Source organism: Corythoichthys intestinalis, chromosome 13 (assembly GCF_030265065.1).
Source record: "Corythoichthys intestinalis isolate RoL2023-P3 chromosome 13, ASM3026506v1, whole genome shotgun sequence".
In the NCBI taxonomy this organism is placed as follows: domain Eukaryota; kingdom Metazoa; phylum Chordata; class Actinopteri; order Syngnathiformes; family Syngnathidae; genus Corythoichthys; species Corythoichthys intestinalis.
In genome coordinates this window covers 6,017,764-6,035,360 of record NC_080407.1, presented here as the reverse complement: position 1 = coordinate 6,035,360, position 17,597 = coordinate 6,017,764, and the positions used below count along the sequence as shown (strand labels likewise).

At 40.6% G+C, this 17,597-nt stretch overlaps 1 protein-coding gene across 1 annotated transcript in view; it reads left to right on the top strand.

The window, feature by feature from the left end:
- The first annotated feature begins 239 nt into the window (after positions 1-239).
- zdhhc17 (zinc finger DHHC-type palmitoyltransferase 17) overlaps positions 240-17,597 on the top strand; it is a 24,678-nt gene continuing 7,320 nt past the window's right edge. Inside the window, exons 1-13 of the mRNA XM_057854387.1 lie at positions 240-352; positions 5,367-5,470; positions 5,540-5,662; positions 5,732-5,809; positions 5,940-6,084; positions 6,380-6,444; positions 9,683-9,845; positions 9,910-10,035; positions 10,117-10,259; positions 10,356-10,458; positions 14,399-14,521; positions 14,741-14,803; positions 17,086-17,179. Coding sequence (XP_057710370.1) covers positions 290-352; positions 5,367-5,470; positions 5,540-5,662; positions 5,732-5,809; positions 5,940-6,084; positions 6,380-6,444; positions 9,683-9,845; positions 9,910-10,035; positions 10,117-10,259; positions 10,356-10,458; positions 14,399-14,521; positions 14,741-14,803; positions 17,086-17,179 — 1,393 coding nt within the window. The 5' untranslated portion in view covers positions 240-289. The remainder of the gene's footprint in view (positions 353-5,366; positions 5,471-5,539; positions 5,663-5,731; positions 5,810-5,939; positions 6,085-6,379; positions 6,445-9,682; positions 9,846-9,909; positions 10,036-10,116; positions 10,260-10,355; positions 10,459-14,398; positions 14,522-14,740; positions 14,804-17,085; positions 17,180-17,597) is intronic.

The following is a 17,597-nucleotide window of genomic DNA, read 5'->3' as shown; positions in this document are numbered from 1 at the left end:
GTACTGTAGTTTTTTGTCGCATAGCTCTCGTATTTATTCTATGCAATAATTGTTTGTAATAAATGTGCTAATGTTGCCATCTAGCGGCTTTAAGGGCTCATTACATGATCTTAACTCTGCACAATATTGAAATTAAAGGAGAGTTATGAATAGATTAGTTAAATAATACCTAAACAAAGCATGAAATGATAGAAATGTGTCTTTGTGTACATTTTGGACAGCTCCAGTCCTCCGTGCCCACTTGACAGCATCCCTCTTCCCACAATGCTCTGCGGGCATCCCCACCAAGATGGCCGACGTCATGGAGGAGTATGAGAAAGAAGCTGGCTGCGTCCCTATTCTCCATCCAGAGGTATGATTTATAATGGCCTCGCTCGGATGCATTTGCTTTAACACGCTGAAGCCTGCTTTGGGGTTTCGGCGGGAAAACGTTTTGTATTCTACCGTGTTTTTAGCCCCAAGTGCCGATGCCCCCTGCATTACCACTAGTGGGGGGGCGTCAGGCTGCTAACGATGCTAAATGCGCTAACAGTGCCCCCTCCCCTTCCTTCTGCTCTTGCTGCATTGCTAGTGCACACATACAGCAGAAATTCATGTCATTCTCACGCAAAAGTGGCTTTTTTCCTTTCTTACTTACCAAACGCACGGCCACTCTAGTGTATTCTAAACGATGCGTTTAGGTGTCGATGAGCGGAACTGAAAATGGTTAATCCTTAGTCGAGTGTCATCATGTAGCTCGCAGCTAAATTGACATGGCTCGCTGTTATACATTTGTCAAACGTCAAAAAGGCCACAATGTAATACAATACTGGAAGGTGTTACTCATCGCAAATTATTATTGCGTCGACATGTCTTGGAAAAACCTGGGCGCAATGCAACGCATCATTCCTTGCTAAGTCATTAATGTACGGATTGGAAATATGCTAATTGTTGCACACTTTCACGTCAACATCCCTTTTCTCGACCAAAATCTTAATAATTCACAAGCAATAAAAATTGACGGACGTGTTTTGACTGCAATGTCTGTGCAGACAATATCAATTTGATCGTTTTCTTTGCTTTCCAGTAGATAAACCAAAACAACATCATTGCCACTGTAAGTTATTATTTTTTAAAAGTTCAACAGTGTAAGAATGATAAAATTAACCGCATGCAATTCAATAGGAGTTGGCTATTTGTCCTTGTCCCAAATCAATATGTCCTATAATTCATGTGTGTGTAATAAAAAATACGACTTTATGATTACCGTATTGGCCCGAATATAAGACGGCCCTGATTAAAGACGACCCCTATTTTTCAAGACTCAAGTTTGAAAAAAGACTTTTTGAACACCAAATAAATTTTTATTCAGAAAATAATTAGAGCACATCCGAAACAAATGATTATAACAATTAGGGCTGTCAAAATTATCGCGTTAACGGGTGGTAATGAATTTTATAAATTAATCACGTTAAAATATTTGATGCAATTAACGCACATGCCCCACTCAAACAGATTACAATGACAGAATAGTGTCATGTCTACTTGTTACTTGTGTTCTTTGTCTCCCTCTGCTGGCGCTTTGGTGCGACTGATTTTATGGGTTTAAGCACCATAATGTAATGTAATCATTGACATCAACAATGGCAAGCTACTAGTTTTTTTTTATTGAAATTTTTACAAATTTTATCAAAACGAAAACATTAAGAGGGGTTTTAATATAAAATTTCTATAACTTGTACTAACATTTATCTTTTAAGAACTACAAGTCTTTCTTTCCATGAATAGCTTTAAGACAATGTTAATAATGTTAATGCCATCTTGTTGATTTATTGTTATAATAAACAAATACAGTACTTATTTACCGTATGTTGACTGTATATATCCGTCTTGTGTCTTATCTTTCCATTCCAACAATAATTTACAGAAAAATATGGCATATTTTATAAATGGTTTGAATTGCCATTAATTACGATTAATTAATTTTTAAGCTGTGATTAACTTGATTAAAAATGTTATTCGTTTGACAGCCCTTATAACATTATATTTGAGAGAAAAAGCATTATTTTGCCTCATTCAAATCTTAATATCTGAACGTTTAAATGTGTAAACTAAAGTGCAGTTACATTCGTAAATGAATGGCTTCTGATTTTTGAAATGTAAATAAACCAATCTATTGTGATAAAACAACAAAATTGCAATAACTGCATTAACTTTCAAAGTGAAGTCTAACTGTAACTGTTGTCTTGAAACAAATCTGAATAAGGAAAAACATTGCAATAAAATAATGAAAACTGGTTTAACTAGTTGAGATCTGTCATGACAGAACATCGCTTCAATGATCTCTGGCGCCATCTAGCATCGTGAATGGGGAGAGTAGCTGAAATCTGTCATGACAGAACATCGCGTCAATGATATCTGGCGCCATCTAGCGTCCTGAATGGGTATAATTTCTAGACCGCGAATAAAAGACGACCTCCTCTTATTCAGTGTTATTTCAATGCAAAAAACACCGTCTTATATTCGGGCCAATACGGTATATTAGGATTGGGAACCTCTTAGTACCTCATGATACGATACAATTTGCGGTACAAAGCTCACGATAACGATGATCTGACGATATGGCGATACAACATTATCGATACATTGGTCAGGAAATTCTTCATTCAATCATAAACAGACAAACAAGCTTCTGCTGTGAACTGGAATGAGTTTATCACTAGTAGACGTCCAATCCATTTGAACTGGGAGGGTTCGCTGCCATCCCTCCCACTTCAAACTGATTGAACGTCTACGGCCGTCAGTGGCTGCCAATGCCAGGCAATGAGGTAATTTTGGGCCAGTTAAGGTCATTTTCCTGTTGATTTTCAGTTACTTCCTGTTAATTTTGGGGTATTTCATGGGTCACTTCCTGTTTATTTTGCATTACATAACAGGAAGTGACCTGGCAATCACCCAAATGAATAGGCAGTAGAGGTGGGAATCTTTGGGCACCTAACGATTCGATTACGATTCAGAGAGTCCGATTCGATTATAAATCGATTATTGATGCCCCCTCCCCCATTTTTGTTGTTGTTTTTTTTGTTGATGTTTTGTAAATTTGTTCCAACATTGTTCAAAAATCCTCTCAGGCTAAATAAACCATACTACTATTTTATTATCAAGTTACCGGTTAAAAACAGTAAATAAAATACTTAAGTCCTACATTCGATTAATTTAATGTTGTGAATCAACCCTTAAAGTTGTTAAAATTGCGCCCGTTATTCCATAATTTCCCTCATGTCTACTTTCGACATGTGAAAGTTTTAAAACTGTTTCATCATTTAAAGATAGATTCAAGTCAAGATTTTGCCAATTTAGGGGTATTTTAGATAAAAAGTAATTAGGTTCTCTACAACAGAGCCTTCTAGAGAAGTCTACTGCTTTAAGATGGCGCCTGTTTACTAGCGCGGGAAAGTCTGTCATTTCACATCTAGTCTAGATATATGTGATATCTACCATAGCCGTATGTTGCCGTATGTTTGTAGCAACTAGCAACTGGGCGCTGTTTGTAGTGGCTGATGGCTGCAGTCAGGTATTATTGTTTTTTTTTACCTAGCGGCATTAGCTGCACATGATATTTACTCACCGTCCGTTCCTCATTGCGTCCCGAAGACCGCGCTGACTGCGTTTTATTTCCGCTTTACCTGGTATAATTCAATCATCGGAATTTGGATGTTTGTAAATCGTTCTCGAATCTTCCACAGCCGCATCGCGAATAATCTAAGAATCGGAAATTTTGCACACCTCTAATAGGCAGTGACTCAAACTCAACAGGAAATGGCCTGTGAATTAGAGCCTAGTTCGGGCCTAAAAAATCCAGCCCGACCCGACACGGCCCGCTGGTATTGAGGCCCGACCCGGCCCGAGCTCGATCACTTAACTAGATTTGCAGGCCCGAGCCCGAAAAACCCGATATTCGCGGAAAAAACGCAGCAGCAGCAATTTATTTTCATTTCTTCGAGTTGGCAGAAAAAAACGCAAGTTTTCTTAGTGTTTAAATAATCTACATATTTTTTTTAGAATTATCAAAGCATTCACACAACGAAATAACGCTGGGAAAGTTTGTTAAACATATTTCTGAGTGTGTGGGATATTGTTCTCACATGGACGCGCCTCTCTGACAAGGAGAGGGAACAGGAGAGGGCGGCGCCTCGGCCGTGCAGTGGGAGGACAAGAAGAAAAAGCGGCCGGCGCCACGGCGTTCGTGCACACGCACAAGCAAAAGCGCAATACAGAGAGCCTGCTCTCCATTTTTAAAATTTATTTATTTATTATTATTTTTTGAGTGACGCGGAAAAAACGCAGCAGCAGCAATTTATTTTCATTTCTTCGAGTTGGCAGAAAAAAACGCAAGTTTTCTTAATGTTTAAATAATCTACATATTTTTTTGAGAATGATCAAAGCATTCACACAACGAAATAACGCTGGGAAAGTTTGTTAAACATATTTCTGAGTGTGTGGGATATTGTTCTCACATGGACGCGCCTCTCTGACAAGGAGAGGGAACAGGAGAGGGCGGCGCCTCGGCCGTGCAGCGGGAGGACAAGAAGAAAAAGCGGCTGGCGCCACGGCGTTCGTGCACATGCACAAGCAAAAGCGCAATACAGAGAGCATGCTCTCCATTTTTGTTTTTGTTTTTTTGTTTTTTAAATAATTTATTAGTCCGGCATGGCGGCCCGACCCGACCTGACCCGAACGTGAATGCTTAAATTGTGGGCCCGACCCGACCCGACATTCGGGTCGGGTCGGGTTCGGGTTCGGGCACAAGATCTAACCTCTACTGTGAATGCCCTAAAATGGACAGAATGACTGTGAATGCTCTGGTTTCGGTTGAACGAATGTTTCTAACTTTCTAAATTGATTGGGCGTCGAGCACCGTCAATGCAGCCTTAGAGTTAACTGAGACAATATTATGGTAGAAGATTTTGGTAGCAACTTGTTGGTTCATTTTTGTTTTTTTTTAAACATTGACAATTTTTTAAAACGATATCTCGATTCTTGACAGGAGCATATCGATAACCTTTGGGGATACAAAGTATCACGATATATCACCATTTCGATATTTTGTCACACCCCTAATTTATATGGTGTTCATTTCACTTAGCTATTAGTATTTTCATCATTCTTGATCAGAAACATGACGGGTGTATTTTTGGAATAGCTTTGTTTTCGATTTAATCGCCTATACCCAAACAGTATGTACAGCCTTGTTAGTAGCAAAGACATTTCTTGACTTCCTGAGGCCCAAGAGTCTTGAATTTCTCATTTTCCACTTGATGGAGTGTACCTGCTAATGAGGATTTAGCACAAAAAAACCTGGAATAATCTGACCTTGGTATCTTCAGGAAATTAAGCCTCAAAGCCACTTCAACCACGGTTACAGCGAACCTGTCAGCCGGAAGAACCACGTAGACGACTACAGCACATGGGACATCGTTAAAGCCACACAGTGAGTACATTAAATCCAATTTGAAATGTCTTCCCAATTCTCATTGATACGATTTGATCTCCCCCACAGGTATGGCATCTTTGAGAGATGCAGAGAACTGGTGGAGGCCGGATTCGACGTCCGGCAGCCAGACAAAGAAAATGTGACGCTCCTCCATTGGGCTGCCATCAATAACAGGGTAGATCTAGTCAAGTGAGTGTCCTTCTTCTCCTGGGTTTGTTTTCTAATAATAGCCGCGAGGCTAATAATACTTTATCACAGGTACTATATATCAAAGGGCGCCATAGTGGATCAGCTTGGAGGAGACCTCAACTCCACACCACTACACTGGGCTACCAGGTATTATTAGAAACTGATTTGTGCCTTCCCCTGCATTATTGATAGTCTTTTTTTTTTTCTTGGCCTTTAAACCCCCCTGTAGTTTTTTTCTTGCTCTCTATGACCGCAGCTTTCTTTTTTATCCTTTTAGACAAGGCCACCTCTCCATGGTGGTGCAGCTCATGAAATACGGCGCCGACCCATCACTGATCGACGGCGAGGGATGCAGCTGCGTCCACTTGGCCGCCCAGTTCGGCCACACCTCCATTGTCGCCTACCTAATCGCCAAAGGACAGGTCAGATGCGGATATTAACGCTTTCAACTGTGAAAACTATTGTTTCAGTAAAATAATAACAAGATTCACCTTCTGGGACACCTTCAGAGATAAATATGCAATATATGAGGAAGAATGTTATTACTAAAATGGGGGAAACAAAATAGAAAATGAGAGGATAGATGAATTGTCAATTTGGATTATTCCACTTTTTTCCACTGGAGGGAGACAACTCCTATTTTCTTCTCTTTGTGAGCTGTCATCTTGCTGCGTTTTCAATATTGTTCTCCTGTTTAAATTGTGTTGCATGCAAAAGGATGTGGATATGATGGACCAGAATGGCATGACTCCCCTCATGTGGGCAGCATACAGGACGCACAGGTGCGTAAAGAAGCATGCTATATTATCAACTGTTAAACGTTACCAACTACAAACATATACTGTAGTCAATTCCAATTATGATTATTATTACGGCCCGAGCACCAACTGGCGCGAGAGCCCTATTGGAATGCAAAGGATTATTATTAATTTTTTTTCATGGCAAATGAAAATGGCCAATTTGTAGGCCTGAATATTCTTGAAAACTCACCAAAATTTGCACATTCATGCGGCTTTGCGTAAATTTCGATAATTTAGCAACATTGTGAAAAAATGTGACAAAATGGCTCAGTGGCACCCTCTTAACTTTTTAAAAAAGGCCTCTCCTTTTTCAACGTAGAGCGATGAAATTTGGGGAAACAATACGTTGTGCAAAACCGCTCCAAAAAGTCTCTTACACCCATATTCCAAACCCAACAGGAAATCGGGTATTTTGGATAGAATGTGAATTTTTTACTGATTTACAGGGTGTACATTTGAAACCTTGGCGCCTAAGGAGTTAGTTGGATACTCCTCAATATTGGTGAGACTGTTCATGAGACATTTTAAGTTATCAAAATGGGGAATTTTCATTCACGGGCCTGACCTGGGCGGGTTGCTAAAGTCGGCCATTTTTTTGGGGCAACACGCCAAATTCAGTAAATGACTAATAACTCCCTGATACAAAGTGCAGTCTTTTTCATATCTGGCATGTATGAAAGGTAGAGGCGTGCGAAATTTCTGATTCTTAGATTATTCGCGATTCGGCCGTGGAAGATTCGAGAACGATTCACAAACATCCAAATTCCGATTATTGAATTATACCAGGTAAAGCGGAAGTAAAACACAGTCAGCGCGGTCTTTGGGACGCAATGAGGAACGGACCGAGAGTAAATATCATGTTCAACTCATGCCGCTAGATAAAAAAAAAGCAATCATACCTGACCCGGGCCGACAGCGGCTACAAACAACGCCCAGTTGCTACAAAACATACGGCTACAGTAGATATCATATATATGTAGAACTAGATGCAAAATGACAGATGACGGCGGTGTTAGAACATGTATTATTGAACAGAGATGCGAAATGACAGACTTTCCGGCGTTAGTAAACAGCCGCCATCTTAAAGCAGTGGACTTTTCGAGAAGGCTCTGTTGTAGCGAACCTAATTAACTTTTTAGCTAAAATACTCCTAAATCGGCAAAATCTTGTCTTGAATCTATCTTTAAATGATGAAACCTTTTTAAAACTTTGACATGTCAAAAGTAGGCAGAAGGGAAATTATGGAATAACGGGAGCAATTTTATCAACTGTAACGGTTGATTCACAACATTAAATTAATTGAATGTAGTTTAGAGCTGCTAATACAGAATGGGGACTGGAGTATTTTATTTACTGTTATTTTTGTATATTTGTTTAATCTTATATGTTAACTTGATACTAAAATAGTAGTTTGGTTTAGCCTGAGAGGATTTTTGAACAATTTTGGAACTAATGTACAAAACATTTAAAACAAAAAAGAGGGGGGTGCATCAATAATCGTTTTATAATCGAATCGGATCCTCTGAATCGTTATCGTAATCGAATCGTTAGGTGCCCAAAGATTCCCAGCTCTAATGAAAGGTATCCCAGCCTGAACACGACTGCATTGAAATATTACCCATCAGACCTGGCGCCTGATAGTGGGAAGAGGAAATGCCTTTTTTTTTTTACGACATAGGCTCCTCTTCCAGGAGAAAAAAAACAATTGACCTCAAACCAGCATCAGGGGAGTCTTAAGACATATGTTCAGATGCCTGATGAAAAATATTGAGGTTTTGTTGAAGCGGAGGGTTCCAAACAGGAAAGTGAAAATGACGGTCGCATTTTGTCTTGCCAAAAATTCTGAACAGTCATTACTTGGCAGACATACAACATATCTGCGCCAAACTTTTCGTGCTTGGTGAGAGTCCCTGAAGAGTGTTGTTGCATCAACCCTACAGCGCCAACTAGTGGCAACAGAAAGTCACTCTTTTTACTTATACATGTCCAGTTCTTTTCAAGTTGGTCGTTGTAGTTTTAAGACCTTTTGTAATTAGGGATGCACGATATCCATTTTTTGAAGCCGATATCGATAAAAAAAAACTAGTGGTGGATTCAACATAGATTTGCCTTTGATCTCACCAGATTTTTCATAATGACATGAACAAAACGGTGCGTTTCACTTCTGCCCTGCCCGACAGCCAGCTAAAAATAAACCACAAGGCTTGGTCTTTTCTTGCTTTTATGGGAAGACACTCGTCTTAATAATGTAAAAGTACAACAGAAAAATAAACATATTCAATACTCAATATTCAACAAACTGCACAATACACTTATATACACAAATATTATACGTATTGCATAGCACACTAGCTTGAGCTACTAAAGCATTGGGTGGCTTCTATAACACAACAACTTATTAAGTTCTGTACATATGACCTTTCACCACAGAAGTAAACATATGGTGCACATCCATATGTTATAGTACACATAAATTACTTACAGACATATTTCCGAGGCGGAAACGTAACAGAAAGCATTCATGATTGTCAATGCGACCGCTAGACAACGCAATGTGTATGTGAATGAGCTTGTAATGTGAACAAAACTACTGTGACAAAAAATAGATGCAATGAGTTATTCTGACCAGCAGGTGGGAGCAATGCCCCGCAAATGGTCAACTGCTTTCCTATACTAGTGTGTAAAGTCACTGTAAACTGTAAAGCCAGCACAATACATATTATCGGTCCTATTAATAATTTTATTGGATTTATCGGGATGACGTCATAATTCCCATTATCGGACTGATAATTATCGGACCAATAATTATCGTGCAGTATTTGTAATGCTACATTTTAAGCTCAATGCACACGTCTCTGTCTGATGCCGTGACGACCCTTTGTTCGCCATTGAAAGGCATTAGAATTTTTTCATTGAGCCACGGAATTTGGCACACTTGGTCCAATTGGCCCAATTCGAAGATTCATTTTGGTTCTGAATAGGGCGTGGCTGCACAGCACAGTAGTGCCCCCTTTTTTGTCGTACTGTCTCCAGTTGTTTTTTTTTTTTTCCTTCTAGTTGTGTGAATGTATTTCTAATCTCAACAAAAGAGGCGGGTTTCAAGCATGTTATGTTCTCATGAGATTATTAGAAGGGGACGATGAGTTTGCGTGACGTCCGAAGGCCTAGTAATTATTTTTTTTTAAGTATACGTTATGAAATTGTTCTGTTCTGACCACAGTGTGGACCCCACGCGATTGCTGCTCACCTTCAACGTGTCCGTAAACCTCGGCGACAAGTATCACAAGAACACGGCGCTGCACTGGGCCGTGCTGGCCGGCAACACCACCGTCATCAGCCTGCTGCTGGACGCCAACGCTAATGTCGACGCGCAAAACATCAAGGTACATAATAATTTTAGTGTTCTGGTGCTCACTTAAGCATTGTTTTTATTTTGCTGCTTTTAAGGGCGAAACGCCGCTTGATCTCGCCAAGCAACGGAAGAACGTGTGGATGATCAATCACTTACAGGAAGCGCGACAGGCCAAGGGATATGACAGCCCGTCTTATTTGAAGAGACTTAAGATGGACAAGGTTTGTGTCGCGATAGAGCTGTAAATAGATTAAGAAAAAAAAGATCTGAAACAGTATTGACTTTTTTTTTCCTACTTGAAGGAGGTAAGACAAAAGGTGATGCTGGGAACGCCATTCCTCGTCATTTGGCTGGTGGGCTTCATCGCCGACCTGGACATTGATTCCTGGCTCATAAAGGGTCTCATGTACGTGGGCGTCTGGGTGGCCGTGCAGTTCCTCTCCAAGTAAGTCAGGGCTAGAGAATTTTTCATATTTCGATTTTTTTTTTTTTTTTTTTTTGGGTCCGTTTTTTAATCATAATTCTCGCCTTTTCCATCCAGGGCTTTTTTTGACCACTCGATGCACAGTGCACTCCCTTTGGGAATCTACCTGGCAACCAAGTTTTGGATGTACACCACTTGGTTCTACTGGTTCTGGAATGATATCCTTTTTTAAATTTGTGCATAGGAGGTTTTATGTATACAGTAAGAGACTGATTTACAGTGCTGGCCAAAAGTATTGGCACCCCTGCAATTCTGTCAGATATTGCTCAATTTCTCCCAGAAAATAATTGCAATGACAAATGCTTTGGTAGTAGTAACTTTATTTATTTTGCTTGCAATGAAAAAAAAACAAAAGAAAATGAAAAAAAAAAAAACAAATCATTATCATTTTACACAAAACTCCAAAAATGGGCCGGACAAAAAAATGAGCACCCGCAGTACTTGGTAGCACAACCTTTAGACAAAATAACTGTGAACAACCGCTTCCAGTATCCAGAGGCATCGCGTCTGTTGAAATTTGCCTCCCCAGTCAAGCCGCACGGAAACAGCGACAGCCAAACAAAGTGCCGCTCTGCCGATGCTGCCTCGCGCGCACCAACCAAGAAGGCGGAATTTCGCGCATTCATCTCTGATGTTAACCCTTTGTACTGACTCCATGTTCCAAAAGTTTGAAAAAGACTCGCCGAAAGCAGGTTGACAATTTATTTGTCGACAATGGTCAAAAACAAGGCAAAAACAGACGACGGAGGGACAATTCTGGATCCAAAACAAGGCTACATGTTTCCGAGCAGCAAAATCTGTCTTATCTCAGTGTCCAGTGTTTTTTAAGTTCGTGGTGTAGTGGGCCGGCCGAAGGTGTGTCCGGGCGTTGCTTTTGGGTCCTCCCCTCTGTGGGCGGTTTTGGGCGACTTAGGTTTGTGCGCGGATGGGACGTGGTTGCCACCGCGACAGACACTGGTCTTGACGTCTCAAGCGCCCGCTATCAACTTTGTTATCCGGGCTGGCTCTACTTGTTTTCGGACAAAGACCGTTTTGTTTCCTTGCAGAACTGATTTGCAAGTTTTGGTGCGTCAATCTTGCTCATGACGCATATGTTGGGCTTCTATGATGTAGTTGTGTATCTATGCTGCTTTTCATTAAACTATGGTGTGCTATTTATTTTATATTAAGTGCAGTCCTACAGTAAACATGAGAAATGATACTATTCCCTGGTTAATTATATTACATGTGTTCGAGTAATGGAAACAGTGAGACGTTGCCTACGAGAAATGGTACCATTTTTCCTTTTCCCCCTCAGGAGCCCCGATAAGGTGATTAACTTTACTGTGTCAAGGGCACTGAGTGAAATCTGCCTAAACTATAGTTAGATGAATGTGTTAGACTAATGCAAACAATAATATGGTGTGTGCGAGAACGGTACCTTTTCCCTTCACGTCCCATTAGGCAAATCAGGCAATTACCTAGGGCCCCCAGCTAGCAGGGCCAACAGATTTAGCACACGCAGCTTTACTGCACTGTCGCAGCGACAAGTGTAAGGAGTGTTTCAATACCATGGAATCATTTGGCAGATTATCTAACGATTCTGTTATCGATCCCAATCAGCACTAGCCATGTCAAGTAGATTATACATGTTTAAGAAAGTCCAATAAGCTATTAATACCACATGATTGTTTAAAGAGTGACTCACCAAGTACTCTCTGGAAGGTCCTTGCCGAGTCTTTTTACGTTGATTTTTCACAGGCCACCTCATTATTCATGTGACTACTTAAAGAAGTGATTTTTCCAAAAAAGTCTATGAATGGGTCTATCGTATCCGCATAGAATACTCTATAAGAAAAATATAGCATATATGCATCTAAAATAATCCTAAATGATTTTATTAGCAATTTTAATGCTCCTTTTAGCAAGGTTCCTTGGGTATGCGTACGTTCCCATAGCAACCAGTCCTGTTATTGTCAAGGCGTTATTAGACTTTTATTAAATTTGCTATTGCTCCAAGTCCAACTGTCCCCCTTACTTGCACACGCTCGAAGGGCCCCATGTTGTTTGTTGCCAGGGGTTCCCGGGGACCCTTGCTACGCCTCTGCCGGTATCCATCAGTGAGATTCTTACAATGCTCTGTTGGAGTTTTAAACCATTCTTCTTCGGCCAACTGTTCCAGGTCTCTGAGATTTGAAGGGTGCCTTCTTCAAACTGCTATTTTAAGATCTCTCCACAGGTGTTCTATGGGATTCGTTGCTGGCCCCTTTAGAAGTCTCCAGTGCTTTCTCTCAAACCATTTTCTAGTGCTTTTTGAAGTGTGTTTTGGGTCATTGTCCTGCTGGAAGACCCATGACCTCTGAGGGAGACCCAGCTTTTTCAAGGTGGTCCCTACATTATGCTGCAAAATTTTTTGCAAAACTTCAGACTTCATAATGCCATGCATATGGTCAAGCAGTCTAGTGCCAGAGGCAGCAAAGCAACCCCAAAACATCAGGGAACCTTTGCCATGTTTGACTGTGGGGACTGTGTTCTTTTCTTTGAAGGCTTGTTTTTTTCCCTGTAAACTCTATGTTGATGCCTTTTCCCAGAAACCTCGACTTTTGTCTCATCTGACCAGAGAACATTCTCCCAAAACGTTTCTGGCTTTCTCAGGTAAGTTTTGGCAAACTCCAGCCTGGCTTTTTTATGTCTCTGGGTCGGAAGCGGGGTCTTCGTGGGTATCCTACCATAGAGTCCCTTTTCATTCAGACGCCGACGGGTCGTACGGGTTGACACTGTTGTACCCTCGGACTGCAGGACAGCTTGAACTTGTTTGGATGTTAGTCGAGGTTCTTTATCCACCATCCGCACAATCTTTCGTTAAAATCTCTCGTCAATTTTTTTCTCCCATCCGCATCTAGGGAGGTTAGCCACAGTGCCATGGGCTTTACACTTATTGATGACACTGCACGGTGGACGAAGGAACATTCAGCTCTTTGGAGATGGACTTGTAGCCTTGAGATTGCCCATGCTTCCTTACAATTTTTCTTCTCAAGTCCTCAGAAAGTTCTTTGGTCTTCTTTCTTTACTCCATGTTCAATGTGGTACACACAAGGACACAGGACAGAGGTTGAGTCAATTTTAATCCATTTTAACTGACTGCATGTGTGATTGTTATTGCCAACACCTGTTATGTGCCACAGGTAAGTAACAGGTGCTGTGAATTACACAAATTAGAGAAGCATCACATGATTTTTCAAAGAGTGCCAATACTTTTGTCCGGCCCATATTGGGAGTTTTGTGTAAAATGATAATGATTTCATTTTTTAAAAATTCTCTTTTGTGTTTTTTTATTGTAAGCAAAATCAATGAAGATATTGATACCGACGCATTTGTAATTGCAATCATTTTCTGGGAGAAATTAAGCATTATCTGACAGAATTTCAGGGGTGCCAATACTTTTGTCCAGCACTGTAACTGTTTTTTAAGACAAGTTGAGCCAAATTGGAATCTAAAAAGAGCCAAAAAACGGAAACATTAATCCAGATGGTTGGAAGGCAGAGCGGAATGTCCAATAAAATGCGTGCAAATGAGCTTGTTAGCCAGTTTTTGTGTTTTGGGATTTATGTAGATGGAGTGGAACAACGGCTGGGTAGACTACTCATGCAATCCTTTTTTTCTGTTCATGGAAGAATTGCCTTTCTGTTTTCTGAGCTGCTAATTGAGAGAGGGAATGCCTTTGAATCATATGCCTCATTGCTGCACTAATAGGGAGGGTGAGGATGGATGTCTTTGACCAGAGATTGTCTTTTGTGCTGCTTTATGGCTTGGTGAAAGAGTGTGCAAACTTTGATTCATTATTTGTATTTTAAATCTTACTGTGTGAAATATGTTGCTTTGAACTGACTCATGCACACCTGCTTGATTTTCTTTTTGCTGACAAATCCACAACTTTTATTATTACTATTGTACTACTTCTATACTGATTTGCTGTAAAACTACTGCTCTTTAAATGTATGATGACCTTGTTCTGTTGGAATTGTGCTTTTTTGTAATAGTTTTCTTAAAGGCGTCATCTTTAACTTTATTGAGTGTGACACTTGAGTGTTGGCCGTGCTCCTTAACCTTGGAGTGCACATCTACCCTTCGCCACGGTCCACCTGCCGTTCCTCATAAATACGCTGGCTCTGTTCTACAACTTTGGCAAATCCTGGAAATCGGACCCGGGGATAATCAAAGCCTCAGAGGAGCAGAAGAAAAAGGTGAAGTAACCACTTTTGTTGCATTAATTGAAGCTGTCCGGTCCAATTTGAGTTGTGATAAGACTACAAAGGTCCCCCCATCCTGTGATTGATGAATATTTTTACTAACTATATCCTGCATTGTTGGGAGCTTCAAACATTTCCCTTCCCACCCGTTGAGTTGCCATAAAAGCGTAGAATTTTGCGTCTTTGTCTTTTTGAATTTATTCCCTTCCCCAGACTATTGTGGAGCTGGCAGAAACGGGCAGTCTCGACCTAAGCATCTTTTGTAGCACTTGCTTGGTAAGATATCACTTCCCCTTACAGTTACAGTGGTATGAAAACGTATTTGAACCTTTTGGAATTCCTCACATTTCTACATAAAATTACCATCAAATGTGATCTGATTTTTGACAAAATCACACAGATGAAAATACAGTGTCTGCTTTAACTAAAACCACCCAAATATTTATAGATTTTCATATTTTAATGAGGATAGCATGCAAACAATGACAGAAGGTGGAAAAGAAGTAAGGGAAACCTCTGCCTAAGAAGATTTTTACCAAACAATTTAAGTCAGGTGTGTGCCCAATCACTGATAATTGGTTTAAAGCTGCCCTGCCCACTCTTAAACACACACCTGTTGAGAAACATAGTCTGATGTGCATCATGGCTCAGTCAAAAGAGCTGTCTGAAGACCTGCGATCAAGGATTGTTGATTTGTATAAAGCTGGGAAAGGATAAAAAAATCATCTCTAAAAGTCTGGATGTTCATCAATCGATAGTAAGAGAAGTCTGCAAATGGAGAGAGTTTGGCACTATTGTTTCTCTCCCAAGGAGTCCAACAAAGATGATACCAAGAGTTCGGCACAGAATACTCAGAGAGGTAAAAAAGAACCCTAGAATGTCTGCTAAAGACTTACAGAAATGACTGGCACAGTCCAATATCTCTGTTCACACATCAACTATATGAAAAACCATGGCCAAGAATGGTGTTCATGGGAGGACTCCACGGAGGAAGCCACTGCTGTCTAAAAAAAATACTGTTGCTTGTTTAATGTTCGCGAAAAGGCACTTGGACACTCCGCAGACGTTTTGGCAAAATATTTTGCGGACTGATGAAACCAAAGTTGAATTGTTTGGGAGTAACACAACGTCATGTGTGGAGAAAAAATGGAAGAGCTCACCAACATCAAGACTTCATCCCCACTGTGAAGAACTGTCGATGTCATGATTTGGGGCAGTTTTGCCGCTTCAGAGCCTGGACAACTTGCAATTATTAATGGAAGAATGAATTCAAAGGTTTATCAGGATGTTTTGCAGGAAAACCCGACACCGTGTGTTTTCCGAAATTTCCAGGTTCGCGGTGAATCAGTAACAGGCACACTTTTGCTCAAAAGACGATGTTTATTGATTAGAAAATGCAGAATAAATTAGATTTATTGATTACAATCCCACAAGAGCAAGCAAACAGATATCAAAAACAAGCAAACAAATGGTAACGTGATGCTAGATTTGAGTTTGTCAATCTCAGAATCCCCGCGTTACGTTACAGCACAACTAGTTGTCCCTTAGAAATGAAAATCGCTTACCGTGACAAACGAGTGGGAAGCCAACAACACTCCAGTAAAGCGGCAAAAGGACAAAGCTGGGCAATCCGTACTTAATCCACCAGCGGACTTCGTACGGATCGCCTGGCTTTGTCCTTTTGCCGCTTTACTGGAGTGTTGCTGGCTTCCCACTCACTTGTCACGGTAAGCGATTTTCATTGCTAAAGGGACATTTTGTTTTGCTGTAACGGTAACGCGGGGATTCTGGGGTTGACAAGCTCAAGTCTAGCGTCCTCGTTGACATTTGTTGATACTTGTTTGCTTGCTCTTGTGGGATTGTAATCATTAATCTCATTCATTCTGCATTTTCTAATCAGTAAACATAGTCTATTGAGCAAAAGTGTGCCTGTTACTGATTCACCGCGAACCTGGAAATTTCGGAAAACACCGTGTGTCAGACAGTTGAAGCTGAAAGAGGATGGATGCTGCAACAAGACGATGATCCAAAACACAGAAGTAGATCAACTTCATAATGGTTTCAGAAGAACAACTCGTTCATTTCCAGGCTTGAACCCCTATTGAGATGCTGTGGCATGACCTAAAGACAGCGATTCATGGCAGACATCCCAGGAATCTAACTGAACTACAGCAGTTTTGTAGAGAAGAGTGGGCCAAGATTGGTCCTGATCAATGTGCCGGACTGATCTGCAGCTACAGGAAGCGTCTGGTTGAAGTTATTGCTGCCAAGGGGGGGCACAAAATAATAAATCTGATGGTTTACTTATTTTTCGCCCTTTTGTCATTGTATGTATACTATCCTCATTAAAATATGTATACCTATAAATGTTTGCGTGGTTTTAGTTAAAGCAGAAACTTTTTTTTCCATCTGTGTGATTTTGACAAAGATCAGATCACATTCGGTGGTGATTTTATGCAGAAATATGATAAATTCCAAAAGGTTCAGATACTTTTTCATACCACTGTAGGAAATTAAAAATCCACATCAATGCATTTATTTATTTATTTATTTCCCAGATAAGGAAGCCTATCCGGTCCAAACACTGCGCTGTGTGCAATCGCTGCATCGCCAAGTTTGACCACCACTGCCCCTGGGTGGGCAACTGCGTGGGTACGTTGTGATCGTAGAAGATAGTGGAGCTTTTAATTGAGAGGAAAAGGGAGTGTGGGGGGAAGTAAGGACTAGGAGCACCAGGGGGCTTCTAGAACCAGATGGTCCGGATGAAGTGGAAACAGATAACACTCCTGCTGTACTGATTCAGAGTAGGCAGGATAGATTATCCATAATAATGAGGAAACACTCACAAAGCCACATTAGACGTGTAAATAGTAGGGCTGTCAAAATTATCGCGTTAACAGGCGGTAATTAATTTTTTAAATTAATCACGTTAAAATATTTGACACAATTAACGCACGTGCCCCGCTCAGATTAAAATGACAGCAGAGTGTAATGTCCGCTTGTTACTGGTTTTTTGGTGTTTGGCGCCCTCTGCTGGCTCTTGGGTCCAACTGATTTTATAGCTTTCAGC